General features: G+C 39.4%; 1 protein-coding gene across 1 annotated transcript in view; it reads right to left on the reverse strand.

Annotated features, from left to right (window-relative positions):
- The window catches only part of RETREG2 (reticulophagy regulator family member 2), a 1,615,599-nt gene that overhangs the window by 525,861 nt on the left and 1,072,485 nt on the right, over positions 1-17,253 (reverse strand). The window contains exon 6 of the mRNA XM_044075231.1: positions 11,631-11,768. Coding sequence (XP_043931166.1) covers positions 11,631-11,768 — 138 coding nt within the window. The remainder of the gene's footprint in view (positions 1-11,630; positions 11,769-17,253) is intronic.

Raw genomic sequence — 17,253 nt, forward strand, 5'->3', positions numbered from 1 at the left:
TCAGGAAAATGTATTTCTCTGGTGTAAGGTATGCCACCTGGGATGCTGTGTCCAGACTTGCTCCCAGGAAGATTATCCTTTGGTTGGGCACCTGTTTGGATTTCTTTTCATTGATTGTGTACCCTAGGGAGGTTAGTACGGTCTTTACAAAGGCCAGGTGCTTGAGCAGCTTTTTCTGGCTGTCTGAATAAGACAGTTGTTTAAGTATGGGTAAATTTGAATATTTCTTTGTCTGTAAAAGACAATATGCCAGACAAAGACATTTTGTGAAAACTCTGGGAGCAGTAGATAAGCCAAAGGGAAGCGCAGAGAACTGAAAGTGTTGAGATCCTGCCCTGAAGCGGAGATATTTTATGCATGATTCCCTGACAGGAATGTGGAGATAAGCCTCTTTTAGATCTAGGGTGGCTAGCCAAGCGTCCTTGGAGAGCATGGGTAGCAGCTGCTGGAGGGTGAGCATTTTGAATTTTGGGATCACCAGGAAAGTGTTTAGAATGGATAGATAGAGTATGGGGTACCAGGTGCCCTCTTTTCTGGGCACCAGAAAAAGTCTGGAGTAGAAGCTTTGGCCTATCTGTTCTGTATGAACGTGCTCTACTGCCCTCATAGAGAGGGCAGGGAAATAATTTGCTTTTGAGCCTCTGCCCACTGATTTGGTGGTAGATCTGGGAACCCTTTTGTGGTTGGAAGGGTGTGGAAGGAAAATTTGTATCTCTGAGACACAATGTTCAGAACCCATTGGCCCTTGGTAATGGTGGCCCAGGTGTTTGAGTGAAAGGAGAGTTTTCCGCCCAGAGGTAAGTGAGGGTGGGCAAAGGGGGGTGGGAGAGGTGGTGAATCATTGAGAGTTCTTTCCATAAGGGGGTGGCTTAGAACTCCCTGGTTTTGAATATCTGCATTCCCTGGGGCTGCTGTCTGGGGGGGGGGGGTCTGTTTCCTCGGGGCCTAGACAGAGCCGGTTTACTCGGAGCAGGAAAGGACCAGTGCTTGGAGGGACAATGGCTGCTGAACCTAGGGGGCTGGACCTGTAAGAAACCCTTAACAGCTTGCACAGATTTTGATTTTTCTTTCATCTTTTTTAAGACGACTTCTGCCTTAGTGGCAAAGAAGTTATCTTTGTGCAAGGGGGCATCCAACAATTTAGATTTGACATGGTCTGGCAGGGGTTGTTCCTTAAGCCATGCATGTCTTTTAATGACAGAACCAGTGACTGCTGCACTGCAAGAAGCTTCTAGGGCGTCAAAACCACAGTGCAAAGTGTGTTTAGTTACTTGACTTGCAGAATGCAACAAACCATTTTTTGTTTAAGGAGTTCCAATATATGTTGCTGAAATTTCAGCATATGGAACTGACAATTTAGTGCCCTAATAGCAAGAGTAGCTGAGGTGTATACTTTTTTACCCAGTCTGTCCAATGCTCTGGAATCCCTGTCTAAGGGAGGTGGGATTCTTTAGCAGAGATTGCTTTAATCCCTTTTGGCCCTTGAGAAATGACCTCAGGGTCAGCTGTTGGATTTTTAAAAAGATATTTGTGTGAGTCAGGGACTCTATAGTAACTATCTGGTTTTCTGGGAGCAGGAGGTAGGGCATCAGGAGTCAAGCTGGATTTGTGGAAAACATCCTCTACAACATCCAGGACTGGGGGGGATGGCCAAGGGCCTGTGTTGCGGAAGATAGAGGAATTCCCTGTGTCTTTTTTTAGACTGAGGGTAGTTCTGACTTTTCCATTGGAAATGCTCCCTTAAAGTATGCAGGGTTTTCCCAAAGGAAAAATCCTCTGGGGGAAGAGGCTGAAGGAATGGAGTCCTCTGCATCAGAATCCTCATTAAGTGGAGGGGGGTTGCATGTCTTGATAGTCAGATGCATCAGATTCATCTGACTTCTGTTCAGATAAAACTACAGGGGAAAGATCTCTTTTCCTTTTGGAGGGGGTAGATTGGCTTCCCCTGATCAGCATAAGGTCTTCTGCCATTTTAAGCATTTGAGACTGAGGCAAAGTAGCAGGCACCCAAGAGTGGGTTGGTTTCCTGGGTGTGGTACGAAACCTGGGCCTAAGAAACTCTGTTGTTTTTGAAAGAACGGTAGTCACGAAAGAAGATGGCTGTTTGTGTCGAGATTCTGTAGTGCAAGGGACTTCCTCGGAAGCTGATGCCTGCTCAGTGGCTCCGGACCCATCCAAGGTAGAGACTACCGCAGTATCCTTAGTCGAAGAAGAGTTTTGCGGCATACCGGACTCTGAAAGGGTCTCGGTATCAGCCTGCAAATCAACTGAAGCGGACATCAGGGGCTGCAAAAGCACCTCACTGAGTACCAGAGGGCTGACTACTAGCTTAATAGAAGCCTTGTCGGTAGGTTTGGACTTGTGTGGGCTGTCTCTGTCTTTATCTTTACGTGTCAGATGGCTTACCGAAGCCATATTGGAATTCAAGGACTGAAAACGAAAATATCTGGCTACAATAAGGGACTGAGGAAAGATAGTTCTGGCGTTGAACAAAGTACAGCAGCGACAACGGGGGACGTCGTGGTCTGGGGCTAAACAAGTGACGCAGAAAGAGTGGAAGTCTCGGTTTGGTATTTGCTTTCCACAGGCGAGACAACTATTAACTTTTTCTGACATCGGTTAGTGCAAAAAAAAGGATCCTCAATGGGGTACTTAGCTTTAGGAGACTTCAACTTCAATTCAGTAGATGAAAAATCGGGTAGCGGCCGACTGGCACTCGTGCAAACTCCTCCTGCTTCGGGCTCCATGGCAAGAAAGACTGATGTAATGGCGTCAGCTGCCTTACTTTATACTACTGACGACCTGAGGTCAGTCCTCAAGCGACAGCAACTGACGCAAAAATACTAAGTCTCTGGTATTCTGGCCGGCTGAGGGCTACCCTGGTAGGGATAACCCAAATGTGATGACTGCAACAGTGAAACACGAAGAACATCCTGAGTGATCCTTGCCCAAGCTGGAAGAGAGAGACAAACAAAGAGATAGAGGGGGTAAGACTTGGAAAAGGCTGTTAGTCAGAGAACTGAGCCTGGCTGGAAAGGACTGCTGTGAAGAAGGTGCAGAAGGAGTTTTTAGATTGTGGAATTCTCCTAGCAGTCTTTTTAGGTCTGGTAGAAGAAGCTGAAGATGATGTGCGAACTGGTCTCCTAACAAAAGACGTCTTATTAGGAAAATTCCTATGGTACTTGGGAACAGGAGAAATGAAAAGGTGATTCAAATTATGAAGTTTCTTTCCCTTCTCTTGCAGAGACAAAGTCTGCAGCTGCAGAAACAAAGAGTTTACTTATCCAAAGGAGCATCTAACAATTTTGCTTTAAAGTCATCTGGCAATGGCTGAAGCCTCAACCTAGAGTGTCTTCTAAGTACAGAACCAGATGCTGCAGCTCTAGAGGATGCCTCAACAGCATCATAGCTGCACTTAATGGAACGTCTAGCTACTTGTGAAGAAGCTGTTAAAAGGGTCAAAAACAGAGTTTTAATTTCAGAGACTGGGAGTTGAGCAAGAGCTTGTGATGTCTGAGAAAGGAGAGCCAAGGAATACCTAGACATATGAGTTTGGTAATTCATTGCTCTGATCGCTAAATTTGAAGAAGTATAAACTTTTTTTTTTTACCAAGTCTCTTCAGAATTTTGCTCTCCTTATCACAGGGAAGACATTTAGAAGAGAGAGACGACCAGGAAGACCTGTCAGAAGCTAAGGAAACAGCTGGATCAGCTGAAAGACACTTGTACAAGAATTTGCAATCATCAGGCACCTTGTAGAATCTGTATGGCTTCTTCGGGGCAGGAGCTTGAGAGTCAGGGGCTTTAGAAGAAGAGAAAGCATCCAAGAAAGCTGGCAAGACTGGTGGCAGAGTAGAAGGAGAAGGAATGTCCATTTGCAGAGGGTTATAATACCTTTTTTTCTCCTTCGAAATCTATGAAAAATCCCATTTGAAAGATTCCCTCATATTGTTAAGTTTCACCAAAAAAAAAAAAATCTCTTCTACTGAGTCGTCCCTCCCATTAGACGACTCCTCTGGAGATGCATATTCTAGAGGAGATGTAACTTGGGTAGAATATGCTAGGGAATCCTCAGAGGAAGAGTCATCATCACCGTCATCATCATCAGAAAAGTACATGTTCCCAAACTCTCTGAACAGGAGAAGATGTAAAAGAACGAACAGAAAAAGCAGAGGAAGGCTTCAAAGCCATCAAAGTCTTAAACCCTGACAGAAAGCATCCCAGCCGGACTGTAGAGGTGAAAGGGCCTGAGAGTGTCTAGTGTTCTGTTTTTTCTTAACATGTATTTCTGCATGAAGAGAAGTGGAAGAACCTGACATAGGCCTAACATCTGGAATCGACTCTGGAATCTGTACACTAACAGAAGTGGAAAGGACATCCCTAGGGTCCTCAAGCACAATGAGCCATGGTTCCCCTTGTCCACCTGAAATGAACTTCTGCACTGCCTCAGAGGATGTGCCTAGGTCGGATTCTCTAGCGATTTTCAATTGAGGCACCTGTACAGGAACCAGACCCAACCTCCAAATGCAACACCGGATCTTCACTGACCTCAAGGGATATATGTCAGATGAAAGAGGTGCAGCCAAAGAGGATTCAGGCCTAGGCTTGCTAAACTTCCTCTGGAAATCAGCTCAGCCAAAGGACCTCCGGAACCCTCCATAACATCCCTAGCCAGACGTTTAAGATGCTGAATCTCTATGTAGAGATTTAAAGCTGAAAGTCAGCTACACAGAGTTTTAGGAACAACGGCCTGACAAATGGAACAAGAACAATGGTCGTGATTGAGGCCTAGGCAGAAAAGACAAAGTTAGTGGCCGTCTATGTGGAATCTGACTTCCACACCTACACTTACCCTTCCTGGATGGCATGAACTACTAGCAATGAAATGAATCTCCAATGGGGCACTTATCTGAAAGCAACCAATGGAAACAGGCAGCAGACCGACGTACGAATCAAGCTTTCCAAATGGCAGCAGAAAAGTTCTGAGGATTGTACGTGTGGACATCCTTTTATGGCTGATGATGTCAGCACATACGTGTGACATCCCATATACCTTGCAGTAGCTAAAAGTTGTTGTATACTGGCCGGACGTTGGGTTGTTTGGGCGGAGGACTTCCCACAAGTACAGAATACTGCAACACTGACTAGAAGGACATATTCAATTTCTTTAAGATAACTGCTATGCAACACCTTGTAAAATGACAAAAAATTAACTGTATGGCCAAACTTTAATGATAGGTTTGCTATCACTAAAACTAACATTAAGAACTAGCCCAAATTAACAGAGACTGAAAATTCAGCCAACCTTGGCACATTTCCAAAAAGGTGACTGATTAAGAAAAAAATTAAGATAAATCCTTTTAAAATACACAGACACACATCAAAACAGCTGGTGCCTACTGAAATTCTGGGGACAGCAACTATGACCTTTGAAATAGCATAACTACAAGTTCAAATGTTGGAAAAAACAAAGTTTATGGCTGCAGCACTTCAGATTACTCCTACTGTTCAGAAGTATGTGAAGTATAATGATCTTAGTGCATACAAATTACAGGGGTGTGCCCACGAACAGTGTTTCAGTGCAAACATGTTTCAATATTGGCAGTTTTACTGCCCATGTGTGATTGGACTAGCAAAATGTTGCAGACTTTGCTGATATCTAAATTACAGCTCTAGGCCCTAAAAATACCTCACCATCAAGTTCTGCTGAGTTTTGTTCAGTGAAGTATCATGCTGTAGGGATCTTTCTCTGTAGTTCATTTACATTAAAACAATCCCTCTTAAATAACTGGTTTATAAAACAGAGGATTTTTTTTTTAATTCTACTCTTCAGCTGGTTTGCCACGATCCCTTCTATTTCATAATGGCAGCTGGTGCTACATTGCTTACACGATTTTGCAGATTTTTCTTTAGCCAGGTGACCAGGAAAAATACAGAAAATGTATCCGATTCTCATTCAGCATCTTACATGACTGCAAAAAACTGTAAATACACTAAAATACTAAAATAATACACTAAAAGCATGTTATCCTCCACTGGTTTCAAAGGGACCGCAGATAATGCTACCAAGCATGGAAATTCAGTACTGCAAAGTGATAGTGGGTTATTACTGGGGCATAATTTGTGAGTTTTACATGCCACAATTGTTGCTCGGTAGTCATAAGAACAAAGTGATCATGAGCATATCTAAACAATCCTACCTTGGTTTGTGATTTACTGTGGAGTTGACTGGTGAGAGAAGTTTTATTTGAATTTATATAGTATTTATCACTGTTTTTAACTATTTGTATTTAGGAAGGGATAGCTTGTTAACAAGATTTACTTTGATTCTTATTTTGTTATTTTACCTTTAACTTCACTGTTGGTTGTTAGGAAGGGATAGGTTTAGACAGAAAAGCTCTAACCACCCCAAGGGGCCTAGACAGCTATAAATTCACACAAACTGCAGAGAGGAAAATCCTGAGCATATCTAAACAGTCCTACCTTGGCCACATGACGTAAAGGAATTACAACTTTTGTCTGGCTTCAGAACTTGTATGGTCGAACAACTTTAATGTACTTAATTTATTATTTTGTTGTATATTGCTCGTGTGATCTTTTTTTTTTGGTCGTAGAAGTTGATTTAAGTTCTCTTTGAATTCTGTTAATGTTCTTGATTATTTTTTTCAATTACAATATTGTATTAGTTTGAAGCTGAATATGGATTCCTTAAATGAGTATGCAATTAATGATTTGCTAATGCACATTTAACAGTGTAATAAATGCTATGCATATTTAAAGGTAACAGCTGATAACACTGGTGATGTGTGTTCCTCATGTCAAAAGTTGGATATTTGCTTACCACTGTTGGAAGTAAATATAGACAATGATGATGCTTGCACTCGTACAATTGGTACGGCTTGGAGAACTGTGTCATATATTAATGACTGGACTGATTAAATAAATAACGATCGACATAGAACACATTTAGGAAATGATGCAACTACTGTCTGCAAAGATCATTCAACCCCTATGAAACAAGATGATGACCCTGACAGCTGTGGAACTCTGGATGCAAGTATTCAGCAATCTGAGGATCCAGTTTGTTTAAAAGGAAACAAAAAAAGAAAGGAAGTTCACAACAAATAACGTGGAAGAAAAAGAAACTGATTAATGACTGTAAAGGAAAGAGTACATGTAGTAAAAAGGACACTACTTTGTTATGTAACACACAGTTTACAGGGAAAGATGATATTTTTCTATCAGAAAACCGTCAGTCTGCAGAAAAAGGCATCACTTTTCCAACAGAAAAGGTAGAAAAAAGAGGCAAGGGACAAGTGAAAAGGAAGAAATCAAAACTGAACGTAGAAGGATTGAAGAACATTACTATAAGAAAAAAGAAGATAGACAGATGTTGACTACATGGTTCAAGTTGTGGATTTACAATACCAGCTGGATGACAATTTAATACACAATGAAAACAGTGGGATTAATAAGGCTAATGGTGATGAAGGTTTATCCTTCGTAACAACTGATAGAGCAGACATTACTGTATTATAAGCTGAAGATTCTTCATAGCTGGCAAGCAAAAGATATTCTTGTAATTGGAGATTCAATTATTAGAGGAACTGATACTTATATCTGCAGATAAGATAATGAACATCGAATAGTGTTATGCTTGCCAGGAGCTAAAATAGTAGATGTGAGACAAGCAGTGGAACACCTTAATGTAAGGAAGTACGGATCCACTTTTATTCATGTTGGTACAAATGATGTCATCCACAAGAATTCTCTGACTGTTAGTAGGGAACTGACAAGCCCTCAGACAGTATAGCTTGTACTGGTGTTGGGACGTATTTTTCAAAAATCACCTATAGAACGAATAGTCAGGTCACTGTGAATGAAAATATTTTTTTGGTAAATACCTACATGGAAAAAATGTCCAGTTTTAAAAAATGGAAATGTATAGAGCATCCAAGCCTAGTTTTGGGCGCACATGTTCAAACAGGATGGCATGCATTTGTCAAGATCAGGGAAGAGAATTTTTGCAGCAGATATCTTGCAATATTTGACAAATACTAGGCAGGATTTTTACCAGGTCATAAATTTAACAGTTCACAGATAGCAACATCTGATGCAACCCTGATGGTTGTTAATGCTAGAAGCATTAATAATAAAGCTTTTTTATTGGAAAATTTGCTACGTTCCCACAAGATTGATGTTGTTATTGTTTGTGAAACATTGTTAAAAAAACAATGACTGGAAACCAGTTCTGTCAGGGTATGAATGTTTTTACTGTAACAGACATTCTAACAAAAATCAGGTGGAGGTGTCATGATAGGGATTAAAGATAATTATGTAACCTGTAATTATTACATGTTCAATGATAACACCAATACTGTGCAACTGTGACAAAGCCAACGTTGGAACATAAAACAAATGTTGGGAGTGTATAGACCACCAACGTCAAGTCCAGATGACCTAGAGGAATTCATATATTTCTTGCGTGAAACACAGGAGGGAAGAATATTAGCTGGGGACTTAAATTTGCCAGAAACAGACTGCAATAATATTGATTCAACAACATTAGTAAGGAAATCATTCACAACGAATATTCAGGAACAACAATTGCTTCAGACTGTAAAAAAAAATACTACCAGGGGACAGAACATACTAGACATTGTTTGTGTTCCTAAAGAAATTACTGTTACTTCAAGTTCTACCACCACCGATATGCAGTGATCATAGGGTTATAAAGGTTAATTTTTTGCTAGACAATTCTGCCAAACTGAAATCTAAACAAATGCACAGAAGGTTAACTACAGATTATATGGGAGCAAAACAGCCACTATGTAAAACTAACTGGAGTAAGGTGTTCAGTGGAAAAACTGCAGATCGAATATGGAAAGTTTATAAAGAGAAATTGAGTGCATAAAATTTGAAAAAAATATTTAACATCAGGATCTAGGCATACATCAGGGGGATATATTTCCATAAGAACAAAACATCTGATTAAGGTGAGAGGCAAAAATATAAGAAATGGAAAAGGGGTTAACTACAACTTTGAAAACTGAAATAAAAGCGCTGGACAAACAGATTAAGCATAGTGAGACAAGATCAAGAAAAAATTGCAGAAAATTTATATAAAGATATTGAGCATAATGGGAAACCTTTTTACAGATACACAAGATATGGAAGGAGTAAAGACACACACTGATAAACTGTGTGCAGATTCTAAAATCTATTCTAAGACACAACAGATTATAGATATATTTATAAAATCTTATGCAAAACACTTTGGCGCCACAAAAGGGCGTGATAAATTGTCCTAGTGATATCCAGATAATCCCAGATACTGGAATCAAATTAGATTATATTGAAAAAGAACTGCACAAACTGGATCCAATCAAAGCACAGGAGGAGACGGAATTAATAACAATGACCTGAGAACACTGCAGCAAGAACTTATGGCACCATTACATTTATTATTCACTAGGTCATATAAATATGGGGAGATTCCTTAAGATTGGAGGCATGCGGTTATTAAACATGTCTTCAAGGGAAAGGGGAGAAGGACAAACCCAGAATCATATAGACCCTTAAGTCTATTTTCATGTTGTGGAAATATAATGGAGAAGGTAATATTGGATAAGTTATTGTCAGAACGGATAAGTTGGAACTTGAAACCATATATCAGCATGCATATGTTGAAAACAGATCTATTACCACCTGTAGCATGATGTTCTATAACAATATTATAACAGCTATGAATGAAAAATCATGCTGTGATATAATTTATATAGATTTAACTTCAGCATTTGACAGGGTCATACACAAAACACTGATCAATAAATTAGTACAACTAGGTACTGATGTACTCTTGATAAGATGGATAACTGCATGGCTTACAAATAGGATATGGCAAGTATCATACAGCAACTGGACAGGTAATATCCTTGGTTACAGTCAGGGTGTCCCCACAGGGCACTGTCCTGGGCCCTTACTTGTTTAGATTGTATCTTTCAGACCTAACTTTTTCATCTGAGCTGTTCTACAGTCTATATGCAGACAACCTGAAATTGGGTAAACTGATTACACGTGTTACAGATAAATCATGTCTGTAAAATAACTTGACTAAATTGACCATTTGGCCACATGAGACTAACATGCGGATAAATACATGAAAAACTAAGCATATGAGACTTGGGAGACAAATTGAAAGGTGAATATTTAATACAGCACAGAGGGATGGAAGCTGTAGACTCATTTAAGGGCCTGGGTATATGGGTAGATTCAGCTAGGAGCTTTTCTAATCATATCATCTAATTGGTTAACGATAGTTACAGGACTGTAGGTTGTATAAAAAGATTTATGAAGTCTAGGAAATCACAAATGATTAAGTTATTGTTTGCTAGTTACATTAGACCCAAACTTGAGTATGGAATAACAATATAGAAACCCTACAAGAAAACAAGCATGATTAAACTGGAAAGAGTACAGTGGAAATATACCAAGGGCATCCGTGGATGTGAAAATTTAAGTTACTATGAAAGACTTTAATATCTGAACTTGTACAGTGTCTCTTACAGACATCTAAGAGATCTTATTTAAGTATATAGGGCACTTGGAGACAACTAACTCTGGGAATGTTTGCGGTTATCAGAAAGTACTGGAGCATCATCAGACAACCTAAGTAGAAGATTATATAGGAATGAGAAGTGTACTAATTGGTTCTCTGTTCCATGCATCAGCTACTCTGTCAGACTACCAAATTACATTAAAGCAAGTACTAGCCTAGATATTTTTAATAACAGCCTGGACACTTGTTACAGGAACAAGTGTTTTAGTATATTGGCAAGCTAGAACAGCATTAATGCCTATGCTTAAAATATCTGTATATATTATGTAAAGTGTGTATTAAGACTTCCCAGTGACCAGATAGTGAAGATGAGATGGTCAGCAGACATGGGAACAAAAACATCCTAGATTTTCTTTTTAATTCCAAGTAATTTTCATTAAGAGGCTGCCCAATTCTATCAATAAGTTTGAGATCAGTGTTTCAAAAGTGCAGATGAATGATTTCTATTTGATCGCACACACACACATACCTCTCTCCGTACCATGGAGTGCTAACCCTGAACACACATTACCCTTAACCCTAACACTACGGATTACATTACTAAAAACCCTTTCCGTAACAGTACCACTGCCAGGTTGATGCCTGATCTCAGTTTTGTAGTTGAGATGTATGGTTTAGGGTACATCTGGTGGGAGAGAATTATTAGATATTTTGTAATTTGATATTATACGCTTTGTGTTTTGTGCTTTCACTTTTATTTATTTTAGATAATTTGAGTTTTAGATGTACTTCATGACTTTAATACACACACACACACACATATATATACATACATATATACACACACACACACACACACACACACAAAATGACAAATAACCCTTGTTTACAGCCACAAGTACATGTTTATACACATGAGCATAAACTCACACATGCGAGTGTGAGTTGTATCTTAATGTGGTGTAGAGTGGGTGGATGGAGCATCAGTTCCAAAGTTGGTGTACAACTTGCAAAACACTGACTTAACCAATCCCCAAATAAGTAATGAATGCAAGCAAAACACATTTCTTACTTTTTTTCTCATGTTTACGATGCTGTCTTTCACCTTTCATGCTGTAATCTAGCTTCATTAAAATGGGTTCCAAGCCATTGTACATCTTCTGGATCAGTTCATGATACACCACCAGTGGCCAAAGTAGAACACTCAGCACTGCAACAAGCCAAGAAAAAAATTAGCTGTGAAAATATCACAGGAAAAAATAAACAAGGAAAATGACAAATTATTACATGTTCTAGGACTATGTTTACCATACAAAAAAGAAGAAAGTGCTCTATGTGTAAGGGCTGTCAGTATGGTAAAAGGAAAACAAAATACTGCACTACAACAAAGGAAACAGTCCTATGAGAAATATTAGTAGAAATAAATCTAAACACAAAGTTCTACAAGCTCTGCCATAATAGGCCAGTGTTTTTCATCAAGTAAATTAAATGAGACTTTAAGTGGGCTGCGTTAATGGATATTTGTCAGTTTACTGTCAAAAAAGTGGATGATTTTAATAATCAAGAGTAGTTAACTACTGTTAGGTGTGACCATTTGATCAAGATGAAATGCATTACCTGGCTACACAAATGTGTTAAAATAAGACCTTTAAATTACTTAATCAGGCATTTTCAACCTTTATCAAGTCTTTTTTCCTTATTCTGTTGAATGGATAGCTTTCACTAAGCCGTTTTAAGGGGAGGGGCTGTGACATTTGTTACCTGTGGCACAGCAATATTCTATACGAACCTCTTTTGTGGCTCAACCTGGGGACATTGTCTGGCTAGCTGACTTGCCGAGGTTCAAACAGTAAGCAAATGGAAGATGAGAGAATCAAATAATGGAATACAAAAATCAGCTTTAACAACTCATGGTCTTAATCCTCTTCATTAGCTGGTATATACACTGACTGTTAAGGAATCATGACCATGGCACAGAAAAGGCTCCTGATCTTCACTATGCTGAGCAACAGAGGAAGCCTGAAATTTTGTGAAGAATGATGAGGTTAGGCCACAAAACAGCAGGCAAAAGTGGGTCAAGTAAAGAATTCCACTGTGTCCAGGTAAGTAATACTGGTGGTGACCTGTCAATCCAGAAAATTCTCAGGAGACCACTACTATGAATGAGAACAAAGTGCAAACAACTGTGTGAGGTAATCATCCAAGATAAATGAGGGAAAAGGTTTTGCATAAAAACTTTCTTAACTAGGCACTTGAGTAAGAAGCACTGTGTATATCACATTTTTCTTAATATACCCATGTACAAGCCAGTGCAGGTCCCTCTTAAGGGGAAGCCCTGGCATGAGCTGATACAAGTCCTGTACACAACTTTTTTTTTGGAGTAAAGTATTAAGGGCACTGAATTTATATTATACAAGCAACAGTTGTAACCACCATGGTAAAAAAGTGACTATCTTAAACTCTACAACTACATAAAGAGGAAACCTCTGCAGGGAAGAGGTAAGGTTCAAGAACTGGTTTGAAATAAATACAGCAGGGAGGAGGAGGAGGGGGTGCCTTTACAGCCAAAATGACTTTTCTCTCACAGAAAGAGCAGTGGAGTGTGGTACTCACCCTCACAGAAGATGACTAATAACATTACTCAAACAGTTACAGCTCCTATCATTGCTCTGCATTTTGCAAGGAAATGGATAGCCTCCACCCTGACTGGAAGGCTAGGCCAACCGTGCATGGTAAAATAGCTGAGTGGTGGTGCTGCGGTAGCGTTGTCGCCTCATAGCAAGACGTTATCCCGTTCGATTCTCAGCTAGAGCGTCTTGTGTGGAGGCATACGTGAATGGGGCGTGCTTTCGTTGAAGGTTGTGCGTCAGGGCTGGTAACCCAGTACATAAAAATCCACTACCAATCATTAGCGGACTGGAGTTCCGCTGTGGCGTCCCCTAACCGGGAAAAGCCAAAAGAAACAAACAAACTCTTGGGGCTAATCAGTTTTCAGTCAATTCCAGGAAGAAAAAAAAATAAGAAGCAGTCTCTGCCTCAAGTTAGAAAGAAGTAACATATGGACTCTCAATCACTGGACCACATAACAGTATATTTCACAGACATGTTTCTGTCACCAAGACAATTCTCTGGACCACATATCTTTCACAGTTCAGTCTCTAAGCATTCCCAGTCTGCAGTTGCTCACAGAGAAAAAAAGCCTCTTAAGAAACTTCACAGTGTAATCAAGGTGACTAACTTGCTCTACCTATGTATCTTAATGCACACACACAGACATCTACGGCTGCAAAATATAACTTAACAGATGTATTAATAACTTTTTTCCACACTACAGCCTATTAACTATCAACAACATAACTTTAGCTGTAAAAGTAATCTCCCACAGCAACCCTGAGGGACACACCCACAGTGCTCAGGACTAGCAATGCATCAATTAAAAAAAAAAAAAAAAAAAAAAAAAAAAAAGAGATATTCCTTAAAGTGATTAAAACTAGAGAGTATAAAGTTTGTTGATAACAAAATACTGACCATTTACCATGACAGTAAGTATCTCACATGGCTGCACTGTAATATTTCAACATTCTTGTTTCCACAATTTTAACAAACTATGGGCAGAATGCACAGCTCATATCCCCTGTGACAGGACTATAGCCAAGTTTCCCCTAGCCTTAAAATGTAATTTCAGCTGCAATGCTTGGTGAAATCAAGATCTATAGAGCACTCTGGTGCTTTACCAATAACTGCCAATGTTGCCCTTCTGGAGAAGGAAGCAATGGTGACGGCAGTCACTAACTTTAAAGGACTGAGTCTACTGTTGATAAAATAATGTCAAATAATTTACACTGACAAACATACCGTCAATGAATCTGTAAGTATCCCCTTAAAGCTTTGGGTGCATTCAGGAAAATAGTCATTATACAGTAGTTCTAATAAGGACTTTTAACTGAACTGGCACTCAGTTAACAGCCCATTATCTACCATTCTGTCAAATAACTAAGGATCTTCACTAACTGATTTACCTTGCAACCAGGAGGAACCCCAGATCTAAACAAAGTACCCTGGACTGGCTCTTGACTAACCCACACACACCAATTCAGAAGTGTGAGAATTTTAATGAATGTCATAAGTGACCATTCCCCTGCAGGAGGTATCTATCTGGTGAATGCCACTGCAAGATAACACCTCTGTAAAAGACAACTTCCTACATCACACTCTGAACTGTCATCCACAAAAGATGCTCTCAAGTACATCTGACAAAATAACTTTGTCAAACATACATGTTCCTTTACTGAACCTCAGCTGTAAAGGCAATAATTAACCTGCTCACTCCAAATTATCACATCTCTTTTTACAGACTCCAATAGTGATATATCATTTTCCTTACAAACATACAAGGAACTTAAGTGCAAGGCACAAAACAACCAACACTCCCATCACACTATAACCCTAATTTAATTTTCTCTACCCTGTACAAAACGTTTAAGACAATTGCCTACCTTCCATTCCCAGAATTATGTTACCAAATACCACTTTCTTTAAAAAAAAGAACAGCACAGCTTCTGGTAAGGGAGGAGCATGGCCACAGCTACCTGGTCTTTGACTAATGAAATTGTCATGCCACTGTTCTCTGGTTCAAGTATTATAGACTTCACCAGAGCCTTTGACTTTATCGCCCATCTCTTATAATCCACTTTTCAGAACTAGACATTAGTACTGATGCCGTCCTTTGGTTCCAAAGTTATCCTACTAAACGCCATTTCCCAATGAGCTACAACTCCTGTACCACTCCCTCTCACCTCTCTACTACTCAAAGGTGTATGTCAAGGATCTAATCTGGCCTCTCTTCTGTTCTCTATATAAATCAAACTTCCACTCAATCTTCCTTACCTTCCTCTCCTCAGATGACATGGCTGTCTACCGCTCCAACCACTCCTTAAATGCTTTACAGTAAGATCTACAATCTGACTTAAATTGCCTCAGTGAATGGACTGCTACTAAAAACCTCATACAAATACATCCTGAAACTAAATCCATGCTTTTTGGTATTAAACAGATCTAACAATCTATGATCACAAAAACAGCCCTTTGAAGTATCTTGGCTTATGGTTAGGCCACTCACTCAATTTCCAAATGCATCTTGATAATGCACAAAAAAATTAAATCCCTTACCTTTCTCTTACAAGAGATATCCACTTTCCTCTCATATTCAACCAGGTCTACAACAGGGAATGGAATCCTACTCCCTCAACTCAAATTCAGACTTCCTCTTATATCAGCAGCCTCTATTCAAAATTCCATCATTATTCAAACACTAGAAAATACAATATGTAGACTGTCATGCTCTTCAAGAAATGACCAACCCTGTATAACACTAAAAATAGCAAACTGCCTCCGAGTTAACCAAAGAACAGACCTGCTCTGGGATCTCAACTGTCCAAATTCCTACATGAACATGTTCTCCCTTTCTTAGCATAAAAATTAAGACACCCCCTATGTACAACCTTAGAACCCTGCACCACTCGGGCCCTAAAACAAAAATCATTAAACCCAAGCTACATATCTCTGACCATCCATTCTCAGTTCTTGGGCACTGTATGAGTTGCTCCCACCTGAAATGAAAGACTCGGCCTCTCATTACGCATTCCATTCCCTACTAAAAATCACATTTAGTTAAACAAGCAGAATGTACCTGTTACTCCTGAGATCACATCACTTAAATCTACTTTAACTCTTCTCTGTTTACCTCAACCACCAACAGCTTTTGCTCCTTTTCCATTTCTAATTTAATAATCTCTAACTTCACAAATGTTTTGAAACTTATGTTTATAATGTAATGAATACAATGTATTAACCATGTATTGTAATCACTATGCTACCATGTACTGTTTTACTGTCACTTATGCGTTACTGTACTATTGTGTACTTTGTACGTCTGGTAATTTCTTGCCCCCAAGCTGAGATGGCCAGAAATGATCAGTGCTCTATGCTGGTAAACAAATTCAAATAAATAGCCAACTCCAGCCCTGCCCTTCAATGTTGGAATGCTAACATCAACCTGCCATGTGATCGCAACACTGCTCTTATCACCGAGAACATCAGAGCACAGAAGAAGCCCCTCTCTGCAGAAAGCCATTCCTTTCTACAACCCTCCTGCTAGTTAAATTTGTGTAGGCTGGGTCATAGTTATGGCTCCATACCTCTATGCCACTAAGCTGGGGTTGTCTTCCAAACTATCCCAAAACTTCTCCACCCACCAAACACTAGAGAAATGGCAAGATCTTAATTGAGTAGTACCAATTATGGCACATTACCGAGTGCAGTTAAATAAATACTCTCAAACTACTAAGATAAGGGGAATACCTGGATAAATATGCATAACTTTGGAAAGATTGCTGTTAAGCAACTGTTTTTGATAACTTCTGAACACAAACATTTTTGGCAAACAACTTAGGCAACACAACGTAGAAAGGGTTGTTGCCAAACCGAGGGAGCTTATAAAAAGAAAAGTAACCACAGATCCTGTAGAGGTATTGGAAATACTTAGAAATTTTTATGAAAAATAAAGCCAAGACGTGCAGAAATCAAGAAAACACACAAATGGAAATACATATTAATGATTTAACAGGTTTTGTTTAACAGTATTTTAAAAGAAGGAGAAGCACTAGCATCTTGGAAAACAGGTGTGATGGCTCTAA

Source organism: Protopterus annectens, chromosome 6.part0 (genome assembly GCF_019279795.1).
Source record: "Protopterus annectens isolate FY-2018-M chromosome 6.part0, PAN1.0, whole genome shotgun sequence".
In the NCBI taxonomy this organism is placed as follows: domain Eukaryota; kingdom Metazoa; phylum Chordata; order Ceratodontiformes; family Protopteridae; genus Protopterus; species Protopterus annectens.